General features: G+C 39.4%; 1 protein-coding gene across 1 annotated transcript in view; it reads left to right on the forward strand.

Annotated features, from left to right (window-relative positions):
• Positions 1-7,406, forward strand: part of SUSD5 (sushi domain containing 5) — a 43,820-nt gene extending 36,414 nt beyond the window's left edge. The window contains exon 5 of the mRNA XM_005502868.4: positions 3,886-7,406. Coding sequence (XP_005502925.1) covers positions 3,886-5,168 — 1,283 coding nt within the window. The 3' untranslated portion in view covers positions 5,169-7,406. The remainder of the gene's footprint in view (positions 1-3,885) is intronic.
• The last annotated feature ends 5,211 nt before the right edge of the window (positions 7,407-12,617 follow it).

Here is a 12,617-nt window from a genome sequence, read left to right on the forward strand (position 1 = left end):
AAAGTTGAAGAAGATGAAAGATTTTTAGGACTGGGCGCTTCCCAGATAGGACAAGGCTAAATTAAAAGGGTTTTACCTTTTAATTGAGCTTCATATCTGTGGTAATATTCCATTTCAGCATCTGTTGCTGTAAAATGTTCATTTCAGCCTCAGTAATCCCTCAGACAGTGAATCAAAACTCGAGTCAAAAATCCATGAGTCTGCCAGAGAATGGTAGGGGTAAGATGTAACAATGACCAAATATAGAAAGATTTTGGTCTTGGACTAATTAATCTCAATGCTGGCTCTTCTTAAAACCAGACCTGCCTGGATAGGAAGATGCAACCACTGTTAAATCAATTGCTAACTGTTTTAAAAATGTGTATAAATAAATGTTACAATTATTTGGATAAGAGGTGGAGCTGAAGCTACTTTAGTTGTTGCGCTTCAGAACCAAGACTGAAATTCAGGGAGCTGGAAAGCTCAAGAAAGTACTGAGGAGGTGAGCAAAAAGAAGTGCAAAAGTTGTGCAATCTGTTCCTGGAAAATCAAGCTCACCGCTGACTTAAAAGATTGTCATGGTAACACAAACTCACTAAATACTAAGTCCAAGCCCCATTTGAAGGTCTGAAGCCCAGAAGAAAGAGTAGAGTATTATTACTATGTAAGTCAGTTCAGGACCATATAAATCAAAGCTTCAGAGTAAGGGGGTCTGTATTTCCTTTGATGGTTAGACAGCTCAATAGTTGCTTTCATTCTGGCATCTCATAAGCTAACATTAGTTATGTTGATAGTCTTTGCTATAAACTATACAAATATGGGAGAATGCATATGAAAATATATTACAGTAGCTTTACAACTTGGGCCACAATCTGATTGTCGGAAGGAACAAGACTCCCTTGTGCGATGACGAGCAGCGCATAATGAGCTCCAATCTCAGGCTCTCTTTGGATGACAATGGGCTTTTTCTTTCCTCAGCCAAACATTAAGAAAGCACCAATTCATTTCTATATGTGCAGGATTGGGCTCAAAGACAGCAGGTTTGATGGAGACTTGACTGATGGTTCAACAAACTCTTAATATGTTCTGATAGACTGAGGACTTGTATTTTCCTGGGAGCACATGCCCTTTTCTGATGTGCCTCCACAGGACTTTATTCTCAAGGTCTGCAAGTACACAGCATGAGGGGCACTAATGGGGAAGGGCTTCAAATTCTATAGAAAGCGTATTGATACTGTTGTTAAGCATTCACCAATGATCCATACTGGTCAATAAGATGAATACTAGCTGCTCATTCATACTGCTAACCAAATAATAGGTCTGGAGGAAACAATACAAGCATATGACTGTGATTTTTGTTCATGGGTGCACTAGAACACCATAAGGTAAAAATCAATGTCTCACCCTCATCTGGATTACGGTAGTCTGGAAAGTAAATGAGTGGCGAAAATAGAGGTACAGGAGGAATACAGGTCAAGACAGACTGGTGTGATGATTCATCTCAAAAAAGAAAATAATGACCACCACATTTGGTAAATGGTGGGTTCACACATTACATTATGTTCCAGTTCACATATATCCAATAGATGCCTATGGACTGTCCTCAGAGACACTGGACTTTAGTGAAGCAGTCATGCCATATATTGAACTGTAGCAGGAGTCTGGATGGTAAGTGGACAAAATGGCTTGAGGAACCATTTCCATGTAAAGAGAGAGACAGGTAGAAAAATCCTTAAGTGGAAGTGAGACAAGGGACAAAGTGAGATTTGCACTTGATGGCTATTATAAATGCTACGTAGCAATGGCCAGTGCCACACAGAGCTTCATAAATTTGTTGCTAAAATTCTTTGATATTCAGAGGTACCCTCCAGTCATTAGTGAAAGTCTGAAATACTGTTGGAAAATATTTTAGGATGACTTAGAAAAGTGAGACTCCTATCAGGAAGCTTTCCACTCTGAGACCTGGATTCCCCTGTTTGTTAAGTTGCCTTTGCACCAAACAGAAGTTTTTTCCTGCTTTGGAGAGGATGGAGAGGATCTAGAGGATTACACGAGCAGATGAGGACACCGGGACCAGAAGGGAGAGAGGTCCGTGTTGGTGCTATTGTATTGTGTGCAGGTCTCACCCTACACCCTTGCTGTGAGGTGAGAAGACCTGCTGAGAATAACAAATTCTCCAGCATGATAGCTTTCACAGGGATATTAACTCTCTGCAGGCTATTAACTCTCTGCTGCACAAATTTGGTTTCCTCAGCATAACTGCTTTGGATTATGGTGGACCCAGACAGTATTCCAAGAAAAATACCTTTTGCTAATACTCATTCTGTTCTGGCAGCTGGCTTAAGCTGTTCTGGCAAACAGTAGGTTGGTGTGAGCTGTATCACCACTAAGTGTGTTTGGTCAGACTGGTTTGACAATATTTCTAATCTTTCTTAAGAGTAGACCAAATATGGCTCTGCCAGAAGTCTGGGAAGCAGTCTCCAAGGAGAATGTGACTCATTCAGAAATTGAGGTGGGCTCCAGATGAAAATGTGATTCAAATTTGGTTGAGTGTAAAAAGGCAAAAAAAGATAAGGCTTTATAAATGCACTGATTTGTAACACAGCTTCTCCTATTAATTCGTTCTTTCCCTTGTCATGCCTGGTCTATTGCTTCACTGTCTTCACAAAAGACTAAACACTCTCTTAAAAAGAAAAATTCTCACCATGATTCAGTTTGTTTTATTTTCCATATCCCAAGGCATGATTTTCTAGGACTTTTAATGCCAGCATAAATCTCAGCAATTACATCAACTTTCTATGGAGTAAAACTTGTGTGAGCTGAAAATCAACCACCCTGTCTAGTTTGGAAAATTTTTCATTCAGCTAAGGTTTTATAAGAGTTGGAGAAATATAAATTACAGTGCACTATTTCGTTCAAATTCAAACATATAATTTCATGCTTTGAGTCAAATCTATTTTGTTATCAGTGGTAGGTTGTAGGCATGGGCAGTATTTCTAAATCATATTCAAACTTTGTGATGAATCCGCCCCTTTATTGTAATCAGTTACTTTTTTGCTGGTCTAGTTGGTTGGTTGGGGTTTTTTTCTCTTTTCTTTTTGTTAACATCTTGTTTCTTAAAATTGGATGCCTGAGAGTTGTTTACAGACAGTATTATCTTGATACTTAGGTGTTAGGCTTTAAGTGTTTGAGACAGTTTTCTCTCCTTGCCACCACGGGTGCATCTTACTTTCTTCAGAAGAAGATGAGCTTTGGTGGGAGGGGTCATCCTCAGGCAGCTCTGAAGAGCTCCCGTGGAATGAGAAATACCATTCAGCTCACCTGGTTCCAGGTGTTGTATCATCGCAACATCAAGGTCATTGAAGAAAACTACTCTGATGATAAAATATTGAACATAAGGCGCTGAATATAATCCTTCAAAATAGCTGACTCAAAAGGGCTGAAGTTGTAAAACTTGTAAGTTTTTATTTTTTTTAACAGTACAATTAGAAATAGATTACTTTTTGCTTTATATTCTGTTCCACATCCATTTCTTGCTTGAATATGATGAAAATTTCCTCAAGTCTGGCAAAAAGAATCATGTTAGGGAGAGTGAAGGTTTGAGGAAACAATAAGCAATTGAAGGAAGTTCTATAACTGCAGACAGTACATTATTTATACACATTTTTAAATCTGGAAAAAGACGCTATTATGGGTTAGCATCAACACCCATCCTGATCTTTTTTTAAACCTGGTATGTGTCAGACTCTGGTGTACCATCTCCTTTTCAAATAAACAATAACATGGAACGGAGAATACTGTCCAAAAGTAAATCCTCATTGCACTTTTCTTCTTGGCTTCTTGTAACAAATGAGTTTTTCTGGAGAAAGTAAATGTTGGCTTTTTTTTTTTTTTTAACTTTTCTAGATGAAACTGAGGCACACATTGACTATGAAGATAACTTTCCTGATGACAGATCGATACCTGTTGTTGAGAATGAACATGTCAATGGCAAAGAGGAAATTGAGCAGGAACAACAACATCTTTCCTTCGGTAAAAGTTCAGAGGAAGGAAGAACTGGAAGTACCGAAGTTGTTACTCAGGACACAGACACTTCTGAAAAAGGAAGCAGGGCACCAACTGAGTCCCCTGTGTCACTCCTAAGCCAGAAAAACTTGTTCTGGTTTCCATCAGAGGCTCTCAGTGAGCCGGAGTCAGAGAAAGATGCAGATGATTCCACTAAAGCACAGTTTTCTGAAGGCGACAACCACATTGGAGTGAAGACAGCCTATGATGAACCTGCTGCCAAAATGTTTTATGACAGTGAGGATTTCCCCATTGGACCCATTCTCACAACTAATGACACAAAGGCAGAGATAGATGCAGTTGCCATTACTGATGAGTCATGGTTAGATGGCTATCCAGTAACACAAGAAGTGGTAGAGGATGAGGAAGAGGAGGGGGATAAAGTTGATGGATCAATGGGAACAGAAGATGACATCGTCCTCACAACTGACCAACCAAATCACGTTGAAGTAAGAAAATCAGGCAATGGTAGCCCAGCTCCAGAGGAAGGTTTAACACAGATTGTGGCAGCAACAACGAGGATAGATGACGAAGGGGTGAAAGAGATACCAGTACCACTTACATCAGTGAGTGTTCTAGAGAACTTGAGCATGAGCAGAAGTTACGATGATGCCACATGGGACCACCTAACTACATCTCCAGAAACTGTGACTCAGGAGACCAGTACAATGATGCTGTTTGACGTAACCAGCTTAAAAACACCCATGTCAGAAACCTCTGTGATGGTCAGCCCCTCCGATCACACTCTGTATGCAGAACCAAAAGAAACAACTGCCTACCCAGCACAAGTAGCAACCACTGCACCAGCTCCAGATATCATTACTGACACGTCGTCCCAGGAATTAGCTGAGCAAGAAAATCTCACCCAGGGCCTTGGAGAAAAGCCCATCCCCACTTCTGAGCCATGTGAGGGAGAGGATTGTCCCAAGTCAAGTAAAGGTGCCATCATAGCAGTAATTGTGATTCTTCTCTGCTTGTTAGTGGTTGCAGCTGTCCTGGCTGTGTGGTTTTTCAAAAAAAGGCAGCAGAAAAATTCTGTCTATAAACTAAATGGAAGGTGTCAACCCAGACATCACTGCTACCACCACTACCACCACCAGCACATTGAAATGCAGAAAGTCTAACCAGGGATCTTTTTGGTAGAGATGCTGGAAATCAGTAAAAAAACATATTGATGCTAGAAGGATCATGTGACTCATGGATGCTAAAATCCAGCAGTGCAGAAAGCAGAAGAAAAAGAGAATGCTAAAAGAACATAGAAGACAGAAAATATTTCATCCTTTTGAAATCACAGTTTAGCATATTTGACCCTTCAGAACTAAAGAATCTGTATGTTTTTACCACAAAGGTCTTTTGGAGACATCGGCAGGACACAGCATGCTTGGTAGTACATCTACAATTTGTTCCGCTTTTAAATTTTGCTCATATTAATAATAAATTAATTGATTAATTTCTGTGTTACCTGGTTATAATGTAGTGGCAGGGCTGGTCAGGCCTTCTTGGTCTATTCTCAGTGGAAGAAGGAAAGAAGGAAGGAAGGAAGGAGGGGAGAAGGATGTTTTTGGAGCAACCACACATTTGGTGTTTGTTCCTTTTTTAGAACCTGCCTAAGCTAGTCAGGATAAACCACCATAACAAATTATTACCTGATGTGTCTTAAAAAGAAAAACTATTTACTACCATACTTTAATGGACAGTATTGCAAAGATTACTAAGGTACTTTTCTTCAACGTTGTGAATTTAACCAGCCACAAATGTTGAATCATTACGCTATTTTTCTGGAAGGTGTTCTTTTAGCCTTAGTGAAGAAGTGCCATTCTTATACTAATCTTTTTATAGAAATCACTGTGTCTCCCTGGAATTCAGAGAATACTGTAAGTGCCATTTTTCCTGGAGTCTCAGCAGGAGAGGAGTCAGAGCACCTTTGATTCAGGGTGTTATGATGAATAGCCTTCTGTTACGAAGCCAGACAGGGATGAAGCACTTTCCAGGGGAACGCTATCTGAAGTCAGTTGCTTTTCTGGACACGATACGAACTGACCAAGATACTGAATTTTAATTGACGGCCAGTGGTATCACTGGCAACTGAAGCCATGTATATAAAACTTCTGCCATATGAACTCTGTAGAAGGACTGATTGTCACCATTCTGCTCTTTCATCAGCAGCTGGAGGGTGTCTGGGGTGGACACCGGGTATGGGAAATGGGTATCCATTTTCAGTGCTTTTTATTGTGGTTTTAAAGATAAAGCAATCCTGGGAAAGAGAAATTGCATCCAGTTGATAAAATGCAAATACTTGGCTTGTAGACTGGATGTCTGTGTAAAAACACAGAGGCTTTTCCAACTGCATGTTCCATTTAAAATGGTTTTGAAACAAAAGAGAGAGAGTGGGGAAGATGTTTTCTAGAATCCCTTAACATAGTTCTGGTGCATTGAGTATGAAACACTATTCCTTACCTTTCTGAATGAACAGGAGAAAGACTGGCAACTGTGAATAATCTGCAGGTCAGAAATAAATTCATCTGCCACTCTATTATGTAGCCTTAGCCAAAATACACCAGTAGTTCAACACATGAAAATACTGGAGTAAGAAAAGGTGACTAGGTGGAGTTCACCCCATTTTCATGTTCTGCCTTGAGTCACAGAGGTAACCATCTCTAACTCCATGGAAGGCAGACTTCATGAAACGGAGTGCAGAACTGTGTCCGTCATCCATACAGCCATCAATCTCAGAGCTGGTAAGGAAAACAAAGCATTGTTAGATGATGTCTGTACATTATTTTGGAGAATTTGACCTCAGAGTGGTAAGAGTTGAATCTAATAGCCTGGCAAGAGCTACAGTAAATAAAGAAGGACAGAAATTGTACAGATTTGTAAATATTGTGTCCTCTGACATATGCATGACTTTATGCTTTTACTGCATTCTAGACTATGAAATAACTTAGAATTTTTGTTGTAAACTATTTTTTATGCAGTAACTTAAAAAAAAAAGACACCACAGATTTCACACTACACAACTTTATGGAGATTGTTAACTCAACTAAAACATACCATCTGTAATCTCATGGAAATATGCTGAAAAATAAACACAGGAATATCCATTAAATGTATTGTTTCACTGAAAGGTACATGTTACATGTTACAGTTCTGTGTAACATCATTCAAAATGAAAAGTCAATACAATTTTGCTCAGGAACTGAACATGTGGAAATGAGACTCAAAATATAATTACATACATAAACTGCACAGGGATCTTATTTGAGACTCAGAAACACTTGTTATTCATGAACCAGAAGAAAATGTACATTAACATAATGCTTTGGAGGTATTTAAATAAAAGTGAAGTTACAAAAAAAGGGAAAGGAAGTGCCTGTGTGTGTTCTTGTGCAAATCATCCATTTTTTTCCACAAGTTTATGGAGAAAAGATAGTTCTGTCACCTGGGTAATTCTTGTAGAAGACACTTTGATATTAAAAAAAATTAGATGAAAAGATTTTAGCTTAGGCTGCCGGCCCAATTCTACTCAGAAGACCATTTAACTCTTTTTGCATCAGCATCTGTTTGTACTCATGGTTTTCACTTTACCAGAATGATTCAGAGAGTTTGGGAAAACGAATAGAAAGATGGGGATAAACAGCCTGTGAATGGTACATTTGAATTAGGCCCCCTTTTGCATGCGAAACTTGGCTAATCAAATACAGTAAGAATAGCAAGCAATAAATATAGTACGGTAAGTACAAAATCTGAAGATGATAAGGACAAAATACAAGGAGGGATGAGTTACTCAGTATAGGAATTAAGAGCGGACAGAGCAAGCTGTGTGTTGAAACTAGGAAAGAAAAAAAGGAAAGGGGAAATATCAGGAGTGATTTTGTGATGGTGACATTCAGTCATTAAGAGATTGATCCGCTGCTCTGCAATAGAAGTCGTGCATCATCCTCTTCTGGTGAAGCCACAATTTACAACAGCCTGGCCAGAATCAGCTCACTGGTGCTAAGGCTGAGATATGATCTTCCTTCTTTCTCCTTTCATTTATTAACAACTACGTATTAGCTGGGCCTCCGTTTCACACAGATCGCGTGGCAGAGCGTCAAATTGATCAATTTGCTGCCAGGCAGGCTGAGAAGTGATGCTGTGGGCTGTAACATCAAAGCTTCTGGCAGCATTTGAAGGCTCAAGCCATTGCAACCAAAAGCTGTTTGCTTCCCTTTATACAGAGACAATGTGACACAGATTTCAGGTATTCTGTAAGTTATTGGGCTGAAATCCCCCCAGTTTCTGCGCTTGTCTTCCCATGTGCCAGCTAGATGACAGTATGTGGTTCACTGTGCTGTACCGCCTTATTGCATACTGTACCTGAAAAGCTATTATTTTGGGATTTTATAGATTAAATTGCTTTCTTCAGTGAAAAGAATTTACATGTTTGGGTTTTTTTTAATCTCAAATAACTCATAATGCAAGGATACAACGTAACACGTAGCTGTGAAAGATCAGAACGTGTAGCTATGAATGAACCCTTTAAAAATTACTCATAACAAAAAATTATTAGACAGTTGCAAGACTTGTCAAATTACAGGGTTACCACCAGCTCCGGATCATACTTAAGTGATTAAAAGGGATTAATCCCTTTTCAGATAAGTCATAGTGAGAATGGGGCAAAGGCAGAAAGCCCCAATTATTTCTTTAAAGTTAGCAGTCACATTAAGTTACACCTCTGACTGCTGTGTTTCCACTTGAAAGTAAGGAAGTTCCATTACCTTGCAAAAGAATTAAGCAGGAAAAAAGCACATTTGTTACTTCATGCCACTTAAACGGTCTACCCAAAAGAGACATCAAAGGGAAGAAAAAGTTAAAAATAATCAAAGAAAACTTAGAATGTTTTTTTTTCTACAAAAAAGGTTCACATTTATAAACTCAAACAATTCAGAACTCTCTGTAGAATTTAGTTTCCATATATCATTGATACTCTAAGGCGAGAGAGAGAGGTGAGGAAGAAGAGATGGGTGTGTAAACCACTGACTATTTCCTTGCCAAAAATAAACAAATAAAAAGGTATCTATTTATTTTAATATTTTTTCCTAGGCACTGAAGAGGACTTAAGATACAAACCCCTGATTTGCTGGGGTGTGCAACCCAACTTACTTGGCTATTTCTTGCTTAACTTCTTTTTGTATATAGCTTAAACTCTCCACACTAGGTCATTCAAGTCTTGAGTCACCAGAAAAAAGAAGTCGCTGTTTAAAGTATGGCAGACGACCAAAAGTTCAGACAGCTGCAATGAAGGATTAGTTGTGGGTTTTTCTCACTGCCTTGCTACAAACTGCATCACAGCTCTATGTTCAAACATTATTAAATGGGAATGTTTTCTCTGGCACTGACTACCTCTCCCCACAGTTTAAGTATTGAATTTTTCTAACTGAAGTAGCTTTGGTTTACAGCTCACATTAGAACTTAAAAACATATTTCCATAGTAGCTGGCATATGCAGGCAACTGTTTATTCTCAGTACCAGCCATAATAAACACTTGTACTTTTATAATCCAACAAATCTTTGTCTAATCACAACTCCATTTTCAGAGCTGTAAAATGCCCATGCTATTTCACCCATTTTTCATGAAGACTCTCTAGAAAGTGAAAGATTTTCTAAGTCTGCCTTCATCGTCAATACAGACCAGTAATTCACTGTAAAGGATGTGGAGATCCGTGGTGGGTATTAATGGCAAGAGTGTATTGAGAAAAAATTTTGTAAAGCGGGACACGCTACAGGATTTTCAGAGGAACAGCTCGTTTTGAGGAGACCCACCTTCAATTCTAGCTCAAACTTATTCTGGCAAGTATGAAAAAACCATTGGACAGACTTTCCAGGTAAACTGAGAACAACATCCGACTAACTTTTTGGTTTACATTTTAGCATTCCAAAGCAGAAAACAGAGGAATCTGAATTTGCTTTTGGTTTATGCATTGTCAACAGAACTGATGAAGGTCTGCCTGCAGAATCACTATGGTCAATGAAGGAGCCCAGCAGGACATCTGAATTCCTGTTGAATTTACCAGAACTTATCACTCTGAAAGTATTAGTTTTTCATAGCTGACCTTATTGGCTACTGGAATTGCTGAGACACAGAAGTATGGAGCCTGTAGTGCTGTTTTATGGGAACAGAATTAAATTTTGAGCAGAAAAATCACTACCACCCTTCTTCCTTTTTTAATCAATATTGCTATTTATGAGGATTCATTAGTGAGAAGCCAGTAACACATGAAGAACCACTATCAGTAAGAGCAGATATAATTTCAAAAACATTACATACTTGGCACAGTTTGTCAGATACACTGATTTCCAACCTGTGAATCTCTTCCCTTGCCCAAGCTTGGGGTTTTAGATACAAAAGACTGGCCTGCAGGTCAGCTGCCTTGTTTTTCACATAACCAAATATCCACTTCAGTGCACCAGTGTTTATAACTCGGTTTAACCTTCAGCTTTCAAGCAGTTCCCCTGCATGCAGGACCCCATGCAACAAGAGATCGAGCACAGGACTTGCGCTGCGTGCAGACCCTTGTGCCAGACATCTGCCAGAAGATGGACTTCACCCACCATCCACCTGTGAGTGGTGACTGAACGACATGCTCAGAATTATTGCAGACTTGATTGTGGGCACCAGAAACCAACAGCAGCTACACAAATAGCCAGATCTGTTACTAGAAATATGACCAACGATTAAAAAAGTGTTGTTGTACAACTCCACAACAAGCAATACTAACACCGAGGTCAATATGAATTTCATGTCCAGGGTCTGCCCAGGATTACCAGACACATGATACTGATGCTGCAGTTGAGTCAGTCACACAAATGTGGTGGCTTCAACAAAATGACACTTTCCTGAGCACCAGCATCATACTGGAAGCCTTGTCAAAAACAAGAAATGGAGACAAAATCTAAATATCCCATCAAGTCAGGCAGAAACTGCTAATGTTTGAGGTAGACAACTCAGAACTGCAAGGATTTGGGGGTGGCAGAAGGGAAGCAAGAACCATATTGCCACAGCCTCCCAAGAAGAGCTGGCAGGATCAGAGAAGTGGAAGAACAGACACTAATTTATTGCAGTCACATGTAGATGTTGGCGTCTAACAACAGCAGCAGTAAAAGAAAAATCAGTTAAAAGAACCTGAGAATGCTGGAAAAAGCCACAATAAATACTGAAGAACTGGAAGAGGAGCTATTTCTCATTAGAAAAGGACAAGGATTTGAGAACTACTTGTACTTAATAAGATTGAACTGGCTTGGGACCATGTGTAGTGGAAATTAAGCAAACCACAAAAAATCCACAGACACTTGAACAAAAAGAAAAAGGGGTCACGGTGCCATTTCAGGAGGCCACAAGACTATCAGTTGCCTCCTCAAGTTAAATGGAATGGTAAAGGACATCAGACTTACTTAATGTAGGCCTAAGAAAAATCCATCATTGGCTAATGGACATCTTAGTAAATCACGAAATCCCCACTTGAGAAGGCACAATGGCAGGGGATTTTAGCTGTAAGGTAAGGAAATGTAAGCTGTAAGCTGAGGAAATGACTGAACATGAAAAGAGATAAGCTAAGGAAGCCTTAAAAACAGAATCACAAGCTTACCAGAAAATTGATATGTGGGAGACTTGCGACGAACTGGCAAAATTAGGGTTCATAGATGCTAAATGTATTCCCAGTGTAACCTGCTGAAGTCAAACAAATCACATAACAGGTTAATTCTGGTGCTTACTGTTTTACTGGTGGAATGAAAATATTACAATACTGTACCACATACTTCGTTCTTTAAAAAATATTATAGCAATCTCCAACTATTAGTGCTGGAGAGGGGAAAGGAGTTCTTTAACTGGAAAGAAATTATTCTGGGTGGCAAACGAAAGAGATCCTGGAACTGATTTTCTGTCGTCTCATAGCTACTGGAGTCTATGCTACTTGCTTCACCAACAGGCAAAATCTGATTAGAAGCTTTATGCACAAACATTATTTCCACACAAGATGTATAGTCATGGAAAACCTGAGGCCCAGAACTTGAATTACAAGTACTTCTCTCGGAAATCTTTCAGGTTTTGTGTTGCAGTACCTACAGACAGCACCCAAGAGCTAGGGCACCACAGAAACAAATAGGCAATGGTGCTTGGCAGAGCTCCAACATCACTTTGGTAAATGATTATAAGAAAAAAATAAATTACAAATGTTGTAAAATGAAGGCAATGTAGATTGACACATCTACCCTCAACCACTTCCATGCCATTTAATGGTGCGAATTCTGGGTTCGAAAGCTGGAGTAACAAAGATGAAGTCATTAGGACATATGATCTTAACATCAACGGTGCAGTTCTTGTTCCTGAGGAGGAAATCTAGAATTGTCCTATGCAGGCTGGAAAGCAGAGGAATAAGAGAGGCATCCAGAGCAGTACCCTCTCCCTTGAGCACACACACACTTCCAACAAGAGAAAACCAGGGACAAGCTGGAGAAGCTACCCCCGCTGGACACTATCATACATGTATTTAATAGGGAAGTCAGTCATGGTTTACAATCAACTGCTTGTAAGT

This window comes from Columba livia, chromosome 2 (genome assembly GCF_036013475.1).
Source record: "Columba livia isolate bColLiv1 breed racing homer chromosome 2, bColLiv1.pat.W.v2, whole genome shotgun sequence".
Taxonomy (NCBI): Eukaryota; Metazoa; Chordata; class Aves; order Columbiformes; family Columbidae; genus Columba; species Columba livia.